Here is a 17,154-nt window from a genome sequence, read left to right on the forward strand (position 1 = left end):
ATTTATTTTTTGTAAGAAATTTAATTTAATTAGAACAAAAGAAAAACAAGTCAAAAATATAATCAGAAAATCATGTAATAAAAGAAATTAAAATATTTAATCAGAAAAGAATCCCTCCGTCAGGTTCAGTTGCAGATAATAAAAGAGGCGAAGCGAGATGAAGAAAACCTAACCAACCAACCAAGGAAGCAAAATACTGAAAACAGCGACATGGCTCACGGCGGTTTAAACAAGCGGCGCGTGAGGGTTAATAATTCCCCAAACCGTCGATCCACCACCAAGAAATTCAAACCCCCCGTTTCTCTCAAAAACCAGATTCGATCTGCCGAACGCATGCTCAGAAAGGTAACATCCCTTCCTTCCTCACACAACCCCTATTCCTAACCCTAACCCTAACCCTAATTCCATTTTTTTCTCCATTTTTGGAATTGCAGAATTTACCATCCGAGGTTAGAGAAGCACAGGAGCAGAAATTGGCAGCTTTGAAGAAGCAGCAGGAGATTCACACTCGTCTCGCCGTTGAACGGAAGATATTCTTACGTGATAGAAAGATTAAGTTCTTTGAGAGAAGAAAAGTTGAACGAAGAATCAGACGCTTAGAGAAGCTTCAGCGTTCTTCTTCTTCTCAAGATGCTGCTGCTTCTCCTGACCAGCTTGCATCGCTCAAACAAGATCTTCAATATGTTATGGTATATCGTTTATTGTTTTTCAAGTGACAAAAAATATATTAGGATTTTTTGGAATGACTTATTTGAGCTTATCTATTGATATAAGCACTTGTGAGACAATTTGGCCGAGCATGTAAACGGCTAATAACATGGCATAAACTGATTTCAACTTATTTCTATAATCTCTTGTAGCTTGCATGAAAACAAGATAAACACTTATATGATAAACGTTTGTGCTTAATTAAGCTGTTTATGTCAATAGTAGCTTGCCTTATACTTACTTGCTGCTGGCAATAAATTGTGGTGACTGATAAAATTGTGTATGGTTTAATTTCAATGTGCAGTACTTTCCCAAGAATGAGAAATATGTTCCTTTATTTAGTGGAAATGATGATCAGGAGATAGTTGACAAGCGAAATGGGCTTCGCAAACAGATTGAAGAAAGGTTGTCTGCGGCTGCTGCAACTGGCAAGGATTTAGAAGGTGGTTCATTATCAATGCTGTTATTTTTTATTTTGTAAGCAAATGTTTGTTATTAGTGTGTTATGTTAGTAGTTATAGTTTGAGCCCTAGATCAACCACTTGAGTTATGCCTTGGAGACTAGACTATCATTGCCTTCGATTTCTATACTATTGCTTTATATTGATATTGATTTTAGAATTAGGGTTTATCTATTGGCATAAGCACATGTGAGGGAGACTATTTAGAGGAGCTTATGGAAACCATTTATGACATGTCCATGAGCTTATGGAAACCAAGCACTTATTTTCATCACCTCACTAGAGTAGCTTATAAAAACAGCTTATAGTTTATATGAATTTTATTTTATCTTTTGCTATTGAAATAGTTTATACTTCAACACTTATATGATTAATGCTAATGATATAAGCGCTTAGTTAAGCCATGTATCTAAACAAACAGGGCCATATTATGTTGCTATTGCTTCTTACCCTTATTTTGAAGTGCTTGATTTTAGTTGGTGTGAGCTGAGCTCTGTTTGAAATTGGTAGCGGCCTAGCGGGGTCCTTTAGCTATGCTTCATATTTAAAAGTGTTCCTTTGTATTTATGCCTCCTTCCTGTTTGATTAAATGTCAATGACATTTTGTGCTACTGATGCAGAGACTGGCAGTGAGGATGACGGTCTTTTGGATCTCAGTGATGATGATTTTTTTCTTGCTGGAAGTTCTAGTGATGAAGCTGATGCTGATGATGAATTGACAGACAAAAGCACCAGGTGAGCCAATATGTTTTAGTACTTGGGTAATTATATCAATCACAACTCTTATATACATGGCATGCAGTTTGATAAAGGGAAATTAGGATGTTAAAAGTGGAGTTAGTTAATGAACCTGTGTTTTTTATGTGGTTGCGCTGGTAACGAAATAGAAACCATATTTTCCTCTATAAAACTTCTGGTATCCCTAACAGTATTGTAGAAAATAGTAATGATTGAGACGATGTAAACATACATTTTCTTTTATTTGATGAAATGCACTGGATAAAGTTTTCTATTGGTTGCAGAGAGCAGACTTCTAGTGCTTCTGGAAAAGCTGTGTCTGGCATGTCTAGCGATGAAAAAAATCAGGTTTGCAGCAAGAGGGATAACTAGTAATTTTTTGTTTTAATTTTCCATTTACTCTAAAATACTGAATAGGTATAGTCACAAATTATTTTGCAGTTTTTAAATATCTTCGCCCATTTTTGTAGAGGCAGATTTCTGCTAGAGCTTTGATGCCTCCTCCTCGCCCTTCAAACAAGTTGTCAAGGTTTGGGTCATCTTCAGGCCAAAATTCATCTAAACAGAGATCTCAGTTTTCTACATCCAGAAACATATCAAACAGCAAAAGCAGCTCAGATTTCAGAGTAAGGGAACCCTCAAGATCAGGGACCGGTAATGGCAGTAGTCTAAGCTCCAACTCTGATTCTCACAAGCCTCAGACCGGTCATGGAAGTAGTCTAAGCTCCAACTCTGATGCTCACAAGCCTCGGAGAAAGAGAAGACCTAAGAAGAAGAAGCAGCAGGTTTGTCATTTTTGCTTATTCTAATATTGTTGCATTACATTACATATTTTCAATAACCTCGTGTTCTAACTCGAAACTTGTTTATGTAACTTTGAAAGTTAAGGTTGTGGCCATTAAATGATTTTAATCTTGATAACTCATGTATGATTGTATAAGGATTTACTCTTATCATTCTCGAATAAAAAACCCTCTCAGGAGATGCATTCCCTATATATAACAAGTATATTTACTTCTGTTTTTTGTGTTCAAGCCCCATACCCTCTTAACTTTTAGTTTAGTTACTTTTCAATTTTGCATTTAAAGTAATGGCTTTAGTTATTATTCTTTAATATGTCTCATACTTGATAATTTTACTTTATGTAAATGCCTATAATCAGTATTTGAATGTGGAAATTTATCCAGAAAATAATTTTTTACGGGCTTTCTTCAAAGAAAGGGGAGATGAACTAAGAATCATGATAATATGATGACAGGATTATTGTGTGTTTGTTTTAATGTCAACACATACCAAAACACACTTGACACCAAATTTCTAGTTTGTTGTTATTGTGGCAACTATGTCCAGTTGAGTGAGTTTGATGCCAAATCAAACACAGTTAGAATCAATTGAGAGGCCAGTTCAAGATTTACTGGAATACTCATAATTAAATATGAAATAAAATAGGATGATACAATATGTATTGTGTATTAAACAGCGTAGGCTTTATCAATACTTCCATGTTATATATGTGCCATCTGTGGTAGAGTACTTGTGTCTTCAGTAGACCACTTACAATTGGTTTATTTGTTCATCAAATGCAATGCATCCAATATTTACTTTCCTCTCTACTCTTGCTGTCCCTAATTGTAAATTCACATTTATTCTCCAACTGTAGGCATGATGGCTAAACTGAGGATTGCTATGGCATTTGGATTAGTTTCTTCACATTCATTCAAGAATCTTACAGTTACGTGTTACCTGGACGGGTCACGTTCTGCGGTGGACCTGCAGGGAGCCTCTTTTACTGGTCATTGTTGTGATCATATATTTACTGACTTGTTAGATTAGATTGGGAATTTGTTACCGTGATATAATAACTTTTGACTTTGGGTCATCATTTTGATAGTGGGTTACTGTAAATTAAATTCCAATTTGTTTACGGATGAAAAATATTCTATCAACCAACAACCAAGCCTTATCCCACCGAGTGGGGATGAAAAATATTCGACTCTTACGAAATTTGAGTTATATTTGTATTGGCAGATATGGTGTGAAATTTGAATTATACTGTATTTGTATTGCCAATTGAAAAAGGTCTTGAATGGGTTGTATATGAGAAACAAATTGAAGAACTGGTTTAACTTAACTAAATTCATGATCAGTTAGCTGGATGATTTACAGTTTTTAGATTTAGGGTTGATTCGTTTTCAAAGATTGGTTGAAGGATTACCAAGTTATGGAACTATTATAGCTGGGATTCGATTCTTTGACCGGGTTTTGTGAATGCTCAGTAAGAGTTTCATTAACCATTATACTATACCCCAATCATCCAGCTACCATTGTCCTTTTTATGCAGGTTACAAATGCCAACTCTAGGCAACTCTCATACACATTCAAGACAAGGCAAGGCAATCATCTCTAGAAGGATGTCAAGTAACCCACCCACCATTGGGGCTTAAGTTGTTGGAAAAACAAATTGTCATAATGGAAGCTTCTGATCTCAGCCGATTGACAAAATACCAACTTTTGATTACAGCAACCAAACTTAATCTTACTAAATCGGACAATCGGTTGGCTATATAGATTAAACGATGTTTTATTTTATATATATATATATATACTCACGAGTTTCAAGACAAAATTTTCTTATTTATGTGTTTAACTGGTCCATCCGATGTACTATTTAACATTTTCCATATTCAAATACCAACTTTTGACTAATATCAGCAAATTACCAAGGGATTCCCACATTCCATTGGCATAGAAACAATCTCTAGACAATTCATAATTTTTTTTTGTCATGTAGTTTAGTGGCTAAAAATTCCACCTTTAAGATGAATTAGTGAGATGACCGGAGTTCGAACCTTGGTTTCCTGCATTTATAATGCAATGTCTTCACCATTTAGATATTATTAGAGTGCTTGCATATTAAACAAGATTAAAGATTTAGATTCAACCATCAAATTAAATAGTTAAAATATACTAAACACTTTTGGTTGAATTTAAATCTTGAACAATATGTTTTTAGTCAAAAATTTCTTGAACAATATGAAGTATTTGTTTTACTTTTACCTTTCTGTAAGAATTTTATCTATGATTCATATCTCATGTTGCGAATATGGTAAAACACGAGACTAAAACAATTATTAATATGATTTTTTTTGTCAAAACAAATAAAATTATTATTTTTTAAATAGATTGAATCTGATTGGAAAAGGTGTAAAAAAACCATAATTAAAAAAATACTATAAGATACAGTAAACAATACTAACATATAAAATGAAAAAAGAGTTTAAAGATTACACATTGTCGGTGTAAATTAATTTTACATCGACAATCGATAGGAATAAAGCATTCTTCCACATCATATTAAGAAAGTGATGTTTAGTGGGGTGATGTGGCGAAAAACATGGTTGGTATTGATTGACAGCGTAAAATCCTTTTTCTTATGAAAAAAACTTAAATATAAGATAAATGAAATGAATATTAGATAAACAGTAAAAAAAATGAATATCAGATAAATGAAGTGAGATTAATTCAGAAATTAGAGCTGACGTATCAAAATAATGGATTATCATTGGATGGAATGCGTGTCTCTGAACACAATTTAACATTAGTGTGTGTAAAATAACACGAGTCTGAGAAAGACAAAAGTGAAGAACAAGTGTTGGAAAGAATGAATACACAGTGATCGAGCGAGAGAGCGGTGTTGTTGTTTTGTTTTCATAGTTTTCAATGGAAGAAACTCGAAAAAGCATTCAGATTCAGATCCATTCATCAATGTTAGTATTATTAGCGTGCATTTCTTGTTCTTATCTCACATTATCTTTCGCCGATACCGTAACAAAACAAGAAGCTAAACAACTTAGAAATGAAGTTACTGAAATGTTCTATCACGCTTTTAATGGTTACATGGATAACGCTTTTCCACTCGATGAATTGAAACCTTTATCTTGTTCAGGAGAAGATACACTTGGTGGTTATGCTTTAACTTTGGTTCGTAATTTCAATAATCATTTGTTTCTTGATTTTATTGTATTGTATGTAAGGTGTTTGATTTATTGTTTGTGAGAATAATTTTTGATTGAAATGTAATGCAGATTGATTCGTTGGATACTTTGGCTTTACTTGGTGACCGTGAACGTTTTGTAGCTTCTGTTGAATGGATTGGTAAAAATCTTCGCTTTGATATGATAGTGAGTAGATTCAACTAATTCATTTAAATTATTATTGAATAAGTAAAATGTTAAGTTGTTTTTTATTTTGTTATGGTTGGTTTATTATTGTTTGTTTGTTTGTTTTGTTGGGTTGCAGAATAAAACGGTTTCTCTTTTTGAGACTACTATTAGGGTTCTTGGAGGGTTGATTTCAGCTCATCAAATTGCTTCTGATTATGCTACGGTATTAGTTTTATCATTTTAAAAGTATAATAGTAATATTACACTCGAGTTGATGAGCTTAGGTTTTGTTTCGTGGATGATGAGGAGCATTGAGAATGTTGTTGATTGGAATTGGAATTTGAATGGGCTTAGGTTTTGTTTCGTGGATGATGAGGAGCATTGAGAATGTTGTTGATTGGAATTGGAATTTGAATGTCAATTAGTAGGATTATACTAGGTTTTGGCTTCTCAAGTTCTTTTGGGATATATTGTTTGGAAATCAATTTGGATTTTATTCATCTGGTGCTCTACTCCGGATAGTCAGATTCTTTGTATATCACCGTTTTATTGATTGTCCCTTTAGTTATATGGATGTTTCTTTGTATGCTGATCCATTTGCTGAGTCCTTTTGGGATGTGGTACGGAAGGTGGCTTTTAAGTGCCTAATTGATTGGAACGGTTCTTTCTAGACCCTTTAGGTTGAATTTTCGGGCCTCTACTTGTCCAGCATTCCATTTTTTGGGTGATTATTTATGCATTCAGTGTACTGATTTGGTACCACTTATATAAGATTATCTTTTTACACGGACACTTAAGGTCTTAAATGATTCTCTTCTCATCCAATGTCTGCAGGGTATGAGAGTTCCATCGTATGATAATCAGTTACTGAACTTAGCTGAAGATCTTGCCAGGAGGTTGTTACCTGCATTTGATACTCCTACTGGTATTACTTGATTCACACATAATTGTGCATTTGTGCTTGTCCTTTAGTATATGTTTTTGTTCATAATTATCTTTCTCAATTCCAGAAATGATTACTTTATCTGCATCTTTTTAAACTAAATATGTTATATTATCTTTCTAATTTGCACTTTGATGGGTTTATACGCCATTGGTTCTCTGACACCGACACATGCAAGTGAAAAATGATAGTGTGTATTTATGGAAAATAAACTCGTAGTGCTTCACATAACATGTTTGAAGTTTGAGGGCTGAAATTTGGCATGATTTGTATAAAACTTTAATCAGGTAAAAAAGGGTAAGTACAATGAAAGGGAGGATAATGTATACTTAATAATTCAAGGTTTTTTCATGTCTCTGCAAGTTGGAGAGGGGAACCCCTTTGAAACAGCCATGGGCAGAACATCATATAGAAGTTAAAAGCATAGCCCTATCTCATAGAAAATTTAAGAGCAAAATCCTTTCCTTGCTTTGTAACCAACATTAGGTCATTGAAAAAACCCTCATTATTCATCAGACCAGAAATAGATTCAAAGAACTAAAAGATCACTATCCTTCTCTGAAAAGAGAGCACTAGAACAGTATCATTCGGCAAACTAAAGGTGGAACACTAATATTATCTGAACCAACTTTGATACCCTTTATGAGATCCTTATCAAGAACTCTTGAAAGCCTTGGATTTAAATGATCAATTCAACCACTAAAGTAAACAGCGAAGGGGGACAGAGGTTCATCTTACTTAGCCTCTCGCTGTACATGAAACCAAAACACGTGTTCTCCATATCATACATGATCTCAGAAAAGTAGCAGCAGAGAGGTGTTAAGAAACCCCCTTTCCTGTTATTTACTGAGATTGGTGCAAAATTGATACTATTTTCGGTCAGCTTAGCTTGATAGAGAACGTTGTTTTACCTCCTCCATAGTGCATCATATGTTGACTTTTATATGCTATGTTGTATTTTCAGGAATTCCATTTGGGTCTGTAAATTTGTTACATGGAGTTGATAAAGATGAAAGCAAGGTAATGTATTCACCTCCTATGCTATTTTCTTTTATGTTAGAGGATGTAGGTCAATGCTTTCTAGTCAATGATCATGTAAAGTGGCTAATGGTGTCAACTGATGTAAAAGTAACAAGTGGGCAGCTGATTTTAGTTTAGCACAGGAAATGGTTCAGAGACTGTTCTTTGCTCCACCATTTTTTGTTTTAAGAAACAGGAAATTCTTCCAAGATATGTTTTCTTATTATATTTCGTATACTGTCAACTTTTCTGTTGTTTCATATTGTGTTAAATTTGGTATTTTCGTGCTTAGATAACTTCAACAGCTGGTGGTGGAACCTTGACTCTTGAATTTGGCGTTTTAAGCCGCTTGACAAATGATCCTAGTAAGTTTAACATTTCACCTTTAGATAATTTGTACACATAAAATGCTATGTATCGAGATCAACTCTAATATATTTTAGATCATTCAAACATGATTAATTTTGGTGCCTAAAGATTGATATAATTCATCAAAAGCTTTGGCTTTCATCTGTCCACAAGGTGGTCAAAATCGTGATCTTACACATAAAATCATACAATCATATGATCTTTGATGACCTTGGTTATCCTGATCACAAGCAAAATTTCAATCTTATATGAAAGTATGGGATCGGCGACGTTACTTGGCAGTATTTGCTATCCTGGAAGATTATGATTTTAACTTGAAAGATGCTCTAGATTAGATATCTAAAATTTGACTACTTAACTTTGAAATTTTAGTCTGGGCACCTGTTAAAAGCTTGGTGTTTTTGTATTTATCTATTTGTTGAGTTTTTATGTTGTACCTGTTAATACTCTAGCTTAAGTTGTTAATTTATGACCTATGATTTGTTTAGGACTTTCTTATTCCTTTGGATTTTGAATTCAAGTGTAATCAAGTATTTGTAGTGATTTAAAGTTTCCTTCTCATCTATGCTATTTATAATTAAGAGAAGGTTAAATTCAAGGCGAGTCTTTAAAGTATTGCATCTTTGCAAAAGTACTGAAAACTATGAAAGTAGTATCATATAACTAAGAAAAATACTGCAAAGGAAGTTGTCCAGGCATAATAGTCCATATCAAGAATTTACTCAAGATTGTAAATCGTGGGATAATAACACAAGACCATAAGATCCTACAAAATTCATAAACATGTATATAAATCTCTTCCTCATGTAGTTTTCCCTTAATTAATCAGCAATTGTTTTCCTTCTTTAGTTGCTAGTTGCTGCCACTTGAACCTTGAATTTGTAGCTTGGCATTTTCTCATCGAGTTATCTCTCTCTTAGCACATACTTCGAGAACCAAAACAAACAAGTAAATCATAAATACAGTTGAGTGCTTTGTTCAATTATTGTATCTTGTACCAAATCCATCTCCTTTGATAGCTAAGTCAAAAACGCCTTTAGTATAATTCTACATCTTAAATGTTGCCAGTTTTGTCTATCCACAATTTTTTACAGCTTTTGCTATGTACTTTGGTTTTTAGCATTTCTTTACTTGCCAATTTTTACGTTCTTCACTCTCTTAGGGTGGGGGGACTAGGGTACACTGTCTTATTACTTATAGTCCTTTCTGTGTGAATTTTTAACATGCAGTTTTTGAACAAGTCACCAAGAATGCAGTGCTTGCACTTTGGGCACGACGTTCAAAGCTTAATTTGGTTGGTGCTCATATTAATGTATTTACAGGTGAATGGACACAAAAGGTACATAATGCATTTTATTTGTTGAAAAATACACAATAAAGAGTTTTAAGGAGAACACACACACACACACATGCACACAGAGATACAATATATGAAGCATTCTTTATTTTGTGGCACTTTGCCATCTATTATTTGTAGTGAGCCATATAATATATTTAATTTTATATCCTACTTTCTTCAGCAATTATATAGTGCTTCTATTCCTACTCCTGTTTTATCTATAAGTGTGTACCTTGCTAGCTATGTTAGCGAGAATAATAGTAATTAGTAACTACCTCACTCTCTTTGTCTTTCTGCAGGATGCTGGGATAGGAACTAGTATTGACTCCTTTTATGAGTATTTATTGAAGGTGAGTAGCTGTAATTTAGTATGATGAAGCCTCCACGGCAGGAATTTAGTATTATGAACTAGTTGTATTACTTTTCTTCTTCTGCAAATGTCCCTTTTTGTGCTAGATTTTTTTTAGTTAATATTACATTGTTTGATTTTGTTTTCCATACATGATCTTCAGGCTTATCTATTATTTGGAGATGAGGAGTACTTGTATATATTCCAAGAAGCTTATTCCGCCGCCATGCATTATCTTTACCACGATCCTTGGTAAGTGCCTGTGGCAATGCGTGCCACCCTTCAAATATACTTGACTTGTTGTCTAAGTTCTTTGAAACTCAAAAGCATGTTTATTTTTTAATGTATTTCAAGTTTGAAACTTGGACTTGGATTTATGCTTCTAGGTATGTAGAAGTTAATATGGACTCCGCTGCTATAGTATGGCCATTATTTAACAGTCTGCAGGCATTTTGGCCTGGCCTTCAGGTTTTAATTTTCTTGTTTTTAATATAAATATAGTGTTTTTAGTTGATCTGTATAAATAATTATACCATAGTTAAGGCTAATTATAACAAGTATTTTTTGCAAGGTTTTAGCTGGAGATATCAATCCTGCAATTCGTACTCATGCTGCCTTCTTGAGTGTCTGGAGAAGATATGGTTTTACTCCCGAGGGCTTTAATCTTGCTAGTCTCACTGTTCAGGTATATTTAGTTTTGACACCTGAGAACCAATATGGATATTAAAATGCTTGTTTAGTTATAGCTCAAGCCTTCTATCTATTCGTAGCATTTTAAAGCAATTGTTCAATTGTACCTGATTTTGAAAAACATCCTCTTCAATAAATTTCTAGCTCAAAATCTCTTGTTCATATGGTATATAAATTCTTTTACTGAAAAAAGAATCTCATTAGTGAGGAAATAGGAAGGTACAACTATGGGGATGATGAGATATCTTTCAAACATAAATGTTGAAAAATTGAGAGTGCAACAAGACTGCCCGTCTATATCCAATATGGCTACATTCTTGAAGTTACATGAACCGAACACTAAAGAGAATCAATTAAAGAATTCTATCCCATAACAAGTTTAAAGGCAACGAGGTGTCTTAGTCAAGTGCAGCAAAGAATGGCTAAGACAACAAGCTGGCAAAACATTTAACTTCAACCGTAAAAATAAAAAACTGTTTTATGACAAGACAGTATCAAAGATTACGAAGAATACCAAAAATCGTTCCATAGGATAGGAATGAAGGTTGCTAGCTTCTTTTATAATGCAAGAAAAAGGGGCATACTTTTTTGAAGCTAGATCACAACATAATATCTGAGAGAGAGCAGTTGGAGATATATAACTTAACAAGTGTTGATAGTAAAACTAATCACAAGATGAACATTATTGGTTTTATGTTACACAGATTTAACATGTTTCTCTTGTCAGTGTTAATGTTGGAGTAATTCAAGCAGTTGATGATAGATTGACTGTGGGAGATTTTAAGATATAAATCAGCCATTTAATTGATGATCCTTCATTTTCATTTAGCCAAATCTAATGCATTTTCTTTTTTTGCCAATAGAAAAGTAACTTACAATTTCTTCTTTTAGGAGAAAGCTTTTGCTTTATTATCTCTAATATTTATGATCTCTATATTTTTTTCTCTCATTATATCAGCATGGGCAAAAGAGTTACCCGCTGCGGCCTGAGTTAATAGAGAGCACGTATTGGCTATACAAAGCTACCAGAGATCCTAGGTCTGCTTATATCTGCTTTTAGTTTGTGGTCCCATTAATAAAAATTGCTTGCTTATGTCTGCTTCTTATTGTTCTACAAATGTATACTGTATATAAGCCCACTTTACCAACACAAATAAGTCTAGTCGCATACTTACAAATTCAAAAGAAGTGTTCTCTCTCTTTTCTCTCTCTTTACATGTTTGTTGCCTACTTCATTTTCATTGTGGTTTTAAGCCATGAACTAGTCTTCAAAAGCATTGTTTGGGAGATTTAACACAGCCTCTTTTAATTTTTTAATTTCAGTTTCACATTATTTCTTAGTCTCACCTTTTCTTAGAATATTACTATACAAATTATTCCTCTTTTGTTTCACGGCCCCCATGTTATTCATTTGCCTCTTTCTCAGTGCCTTTATTTTTGCCTTTTAACCCTTCTAGATATGTATACTTTTCACTTCTCTGTTCACCCTCCCTCTCTACTTTTTAATTCTTTTTTCCTTTCAATCTTAGCAACTCTTATCTTGTTCCTCGGAGATTGTGCTGCCACCGGGGAATGCACAGTGGGAGCACTGGAGCGATCTGACCCACAATTGGTAGTGTAACGATAGACAGATAAATGTAGTTGTGTGTCTTAAGGGTCCTCATAATTCTCTTATTTTTTAGGATAACAAAGCAAGGATAATCACAATCAGTTAAGGACTTAGTAGAGTAGTGTAACTCACAGAAATCAAATACAACCGACTACTATTTCAAGATAACATCATTATGGATTTTGTTAGTAGACTTAAGAATTCAGCCTAGCCCTTTACCTGGACTGTCAATTACATAGTGTTCTTGCAGGCTTTCTTTTTCTTCTTCTCTTGTAAAAGGGAAATCCAAAACCAGGTGGGATGATTTGATTGATTTCACGTTTTCATGGAGTGCATTAAGAGAATATAACATTTTCAACTCTTGGACTAGATTAACATCGATAGTCAGAAAATTAATTTTACCTTTTAAGCAAAAATCTACTAAAAGTAACTTTTGGAAATGTAAAATTCCTTATAGTCATTATAAACAGACTAGAGGAAAGACAGGCACCGCCTTTATCGCACTGGTTGGTTATAATTTTTTTAAAATAAATTACAATCAAATAATTTAGGCAAATAAGATCAAAATAAGTTCCCTTTACAGTGGGATTGTTCCTATGTCAATGGGATTTAACTTAAATAATATAAAAATGATAAAATTGTAAATACAATAGTTTAAATGCAGGGTATAATTGGAAGAAAATGTATTACACTAAAACTAAGTATTCCCTTTTTATACAGGTATGCATAAATGCTTTTTCTTTGTATTTTGGTGGATTTTTTTGTTGTCATTCTTTTGCTTTTAGAGGATGCACCATCATTCACGATTTTTCAAGTGGTCTGCAATTAATATATTTTTGTTTTTTCCTTTTTCCTGCAAAAACGGAAGTTGAGATTACTTTTCATGATCAACTTTTATAAATGATTTGTTGATAGCTGTGGTGTATGTTTTGTTCTAATATATGAATTTTAATTCTGTCATGTATTTCTTTGTAGATATCTTGATGCTGGGAGGGACATGCTTGCTAGTTTACAGTATGGTGCTCGATGTCCTTGTGGATATTGTCACATTTCAGATGTTGAACATCACAAACAGGAAGATCACATGGAGAGCTTCTTTTTAGCTGAGACAGTAAGAATATATTCTACATGATTTTGAGAACAATTGCCTTCCTCCTAAACTTTTTGAAATCCATAAAGCAAAAGTTTATAACATAATTTATTCAAGTTGTTTCACTGAATACCATTGTCAAGTACAGTCGGTCATCTTTATTTAGGACTTCAACTGTTGTTTCTAGTAGCATTGAGAATTGGAGATTATGATTTTAGGTGCGGCTTTGGTACAATTTCTAGCTCTTGTAAAAGCTCAAGTTTTTGTGTGAAAGCCTAGGAATGTTTTTTATGAATTTCATTTTGTTTGAGCTCTCTTCCATTATAAATTATGCCTCTTATTATCATCAACATTTGTCTTTTCTTTCATATTTTGTCTTCTATTATTTGTTTGAAAGAGGAATTTTGCTAATAACCTATATTACTATTAGGTGAAGTATCTGTGGCTCCTTTTTGATTTAGCCGCGGGTCCTGATAACATTGTGGAAAATGGACCATACAAGTGAGTAGGCTTATATGTTTGCAATTTAGTAGCTGGTCTTTTTATACTATAAAATTAAGTTGCTTTCTTTTTCTGCTTGTTGTAATACAGGTACGTATTCAGCACTGAAGGTCATTTACTGCCTGCTACTCCTCAAATCTCTCTTGCGAGAGACCATTGTTTATACTATGGGGCTTATTGTAGAAGTGGTGATTTGAGACAAACTTATTTTGTGTCTGAGGCAGACAAAGATAAGCACGAATCAAATGATAGTAGAATTTATGGGAGCTGGACTAAAGCTACATATTCCTCAGAATACCCCACTTCTGAACCAAGTGCATCTTCTGGTTTGATCAAGGTACTCAATACACTTTCCTCGCATCACTCTCACTGATTCTATTTCCCTCCTTTCACATTATTCATCATCTTATGTTACTGTAGGATTTGAAATGGACAGATTTCTTCACTCTTATTTCATTAAAATTTTAAATAGATCAGAAGTTCAGAAATCTAGTTATCTCATTAAAATTTGGGTTCCACTTAATATTATCTATTTCTTATTCTGTTTTTTTGAGAAGATAAAAGTGGTTCAATGATAGAAACTGGATAAGAAACAAAATGGAATGAGATTTTTAATAGAACCATGATTCTCAATCTACCACCAGTGGATTAACAGATGTATGTCACAGCTGAACGTAGTTGACAAGTAACTGCCAATTGATAATGAATTAATGATTAACATATTCAAGAATAAATAATAGATAGTTCTAAAGAAATCCAATTTGTGTTATGTTTATTTTGGAAATATTTTTGTTTTATAATTTAAATCGGAAACAATTCTTTCATGTTTGAGTTTTTTTGCTATAATTCTGCAGGGTTTCTGCCCAGGACTAAATCATGGACAGAAGTTTGGTTTATTATACATGCATTCGAATGATGAACATCGTGATCATGAAACCACCCAACCGGAAGAACCAACAATTGTACAAAGCCATTCAGTGATGCTTCTTCCTGCCCAGAATTCTGACCGTTCGGTACCTAATTCTGGCAATGATCATAATGATAGTCAGACTAGTGGTGAATCAGATGTTACTTCTTGAAGTGAGAGTTCTAATGCTAATAGTGACTGAGGTGCTGATCCAATTTAGATCAGATTAGATCTCAGGTAAGCAAGAGGATTGACGGAAGGATACATATTTTCAACTTTATAGTGTTATACTACTTCTCACACTTCTCCGGTTTTCAACCTGAAATATAAATCAAAGCTTTGTTAGTATGTTCATAATTGAGAAAGGATAGTAAGTTAGATAATTTAGCAACTGGTTGATACAGTGAGCATGGAGCTGCAATAGTTGAATGATGGATGAACTGACCCGTTAGATGTACTTCTTAGGTTGTACTACCAAATGTCTGAGACATTGCTCTGCCCTCCGCCTCTTGTTCATCATCGGGCTCGTGTACAAGAGTATAATGTAATTCATTTTGTTGTATCATTGTTTCTGGTTGGTTCATGTAACCTATTTTCCCAGAGGTAGTGTATGTGTGATAGACATTGTCAACATCAAATTAGATCACAATTTTAATTTCTCTGATAGAGTAGCAAATATTTATCATCCATTTTGCCAACTTATATAATTTCTTAGAGGGGAATTCTGAAAATAGCTACATTGAGCAATTTTAGCTGGATTATGGTCTCATGTTAGATAAAGTATTACAAGATTTAGAGTGTCTGAATTAAACTTCCATCCATCACGAAAGTATGTTTTTTTCAAGAGAAAATGAAAGGAAAAATTAATTTTGCTCGTTTGATTGGGGATAGAAAACACAATGGGGGACATACATGATAGCATCTACATTGATACTTAATTTTCTCACCCAAGATGAAAAGGGAAGAAAATAAGAAATCTTGTTGAAACAACACTTTTCTATATGATTACATGAAAATGTAGTATGTTTGTAGTTGCATGTGATTATTAATTTTGAGAACAAACACAATTGGAAGTGGTTCAAGAGCCTATTTTATGAGAACTTGGGAAGATAAAAGATATGTTTGATTTGCAGAAAAATAAGAGACCGGACAAGACAACTTTTAGTACTGTCTTTGATTTTAAATCCATGTTTGGAGTTGGACAAATTAATGGCAAAATGATTGAACAAAATTCAAAATTCCAAATTAATGGCAAAATGATTGAACAAAATTCAAAATTCTTGTACATTACTAATCACAGGACAATTTTTTGGCCTAAATATAAGTTGTCTAAAATATTAAAATAATCTTTTGTCCACCAAACATCTTATAAAATAAAAAAATGTTCAATAATTTAGATGTTTATCATATATATAGTTCACAATCACATATATGATTAGTAACCAAAAAATAATAATATGGTTAATCACGTAATGAACATAATGAGATGTTGTAATTTATTGACTATCCACTCAATACATTAATTATGATTTCAAATGTCACTAATAATGATTTCATATTTTAATACTTAAAAATAGTATTAGGGATGATAATGCATACGATATTTTGGTGCACGTCCCTATTATTTGCAGATTGAAAAATTACTCGTATTCAGATTTATATACACGCGTGAGTAACAATTTTAATTTTTATTATCCGTACCTATATCCGGTGGATACCTAAATGTTCATACTTGTATCTGTTACCTACACACTACACATATTAGTGAAAAATTTATTTGTGGTCTTTTATCTGATATTTTTTTTTTTGTTTTGTAGAAATTTATTTGTGGCACTTGAATCACCTATTTAAACTGTATTACTCATTTAAGCTGTCGAGTTTTTATACTAAATTTGTGTGCAAAAATAAAATAACACTAAAGTAAAGATGAAATATTATTTCAGGGATTTGTTTTTACTTTTGTTGATTCGTTGAATGTGGGGACTAAATAAAGTGAACAAACATCAAATTTAGAAACACCATGATGTTGCCTTCACCTCAAAGCCACCACCATATCTTTTGAATGAATCAAAAGGGTTGAAATTCAACTCATTGATCTAGGGGATAGGGAAAAAAAACTGTCAATAGGTAGTTACATGTTTCAGTATATAATATATGCATGTGTGACATATAATATAATTATATATAACTATCAAATTTATCTTAAAGTTTTGTATTAATTATAAAAAAAAAAAAATTTCAACCATTTGTTGGCATTAACCATCTAG

General features: G+C 33.1%; 2 protein-coding genes across 3 annotated transcripts; both read left to right on the forward strand.

The window, feature by feature from the left end:
- The first annotated feature begins 64 nt into the window (after positions 1-64).
- On the forward strand, positions 65-3,934 carry LOC123884621 (rRNA-processing protein EFG1-like). Of its 2 annotated transcripts, none has more exons than XM_045933763.1 (7): positions 65-345; positions 435-689; positions 1,013-1,151; positions 1,790-1,904; positions 2,192-2,255; positions 2,378-2,692; positions 3,568-3,934. In XM_045933763.1, the coding sequence occupies exons 1-7, from the start codon at positions 211-213 to the stop codon at positions 3,571-3,573; spliced, it is 1,029 nt and encodes a 342-aa protein (XP_045789719.1). In that variant the 5' UTR covers positions 65-210; the 3' UTR covers positions 3,574-3,934. The 2 variants fall into 2 exon arrangements, with proteins under 2 accessions (XP_045789719.1, XP_045789726.1); XM_045933770.1 differs by having other exon boundaries at positions 100-345; positions 2,384-2,692.
- Positions 3,935-5,438: 1,504 nt separating this feature from the next.
- LOC123884898 (alpha-mannosidase I MNS4) lies at positions 5,439-15,576 on the forward strand. Its single transcript, XM_045934127.1, has 16 exons — positions 5,439-5,888; positions 5,993-6,088; positions 6,207-6,293; positions 6,905-6,995; positions 7,978-8,033; positions 8,326-8,398; positions 9,632-9,741; positions 10,041-10,091; positions 10,254-10,342; positions 10,477-10,558; positions 10,662-10,775; positions 11,739-11,818; positions 13,365-13,500; positions 13,910-13,980; positions 14,071-14,317; positions 14,835-15,576. Exons 1-16 carry the CDS (start codon positions 5,628-5,630, stop codon positions 15,057-15,059), a joined length of 1,869 nt encoding a protein of 622 aa, XP_045790083.1. The 5' UTR covers positions 5,439-5,627; the 3' UTR covers positions 15,060-15,576.
- The last annotated feature ends 1,578 nt before the right edge of the window (positions 15,577-17,154 follow it).

The sequence above is a fragment of the Trifolium pratense genome, linkage group LG1, assembly GCF_020283565.1.
Source record: "Trifolium pratense cultivar HEN17-A07 linkage group LG1, ARS_RC_1.1, whole genome shotgun sequence".
NCBI classification, from domain to species: domain Eukaryota; kingdom Viridiplantae; phylum Streptophyta; class Magnoliopsida; order Fabales; family Fabaceae; genus Trifolium; species Trifolium pratense.

Coding starts and splice junctions, on each gene's coding strand:
- LOC123884621 (XM_045933763.1), top strand. CDS start 211: ATGGCTCACGGCGGTTTAAACAAGCGGCGCGTGAGGGTTAATAATTCC. Junction 346..434: donor CCGAACGCATGCTCAGAAAG/GTAACATCCCTT, acceptor TTGGAATTGCAG/AATTTACCATCCGAGGTTAG. Junction 1,905..2,191: donor TTGACAGACAAAAGCACCAG/GTGAGCCAATAT, acceptor TATTGGTTGCAG/AGAGCAGACTTCTAGTGCTT.
- LOC123884898 (XM_045934127.1), top strand. CDS start 5,628: ATGGAAGAAACTCGAAAAAGCATTCAGATTCAGATCCATTCATCAATG. Junction 5,889..5,992: donor GTGGTTATGCTTTAACTTTG/GTTCGTAATTTC, acceptor AATGTAATGCAG/ATTGATTCGTTGGATACTTT. Junction 10,776..11,738: donor TTGCTAGTCTCACTGTTCAG/GTATATTTAGTT, acceptor TCATTATATCAG/CATGGGCAAAAGAGTTACCC.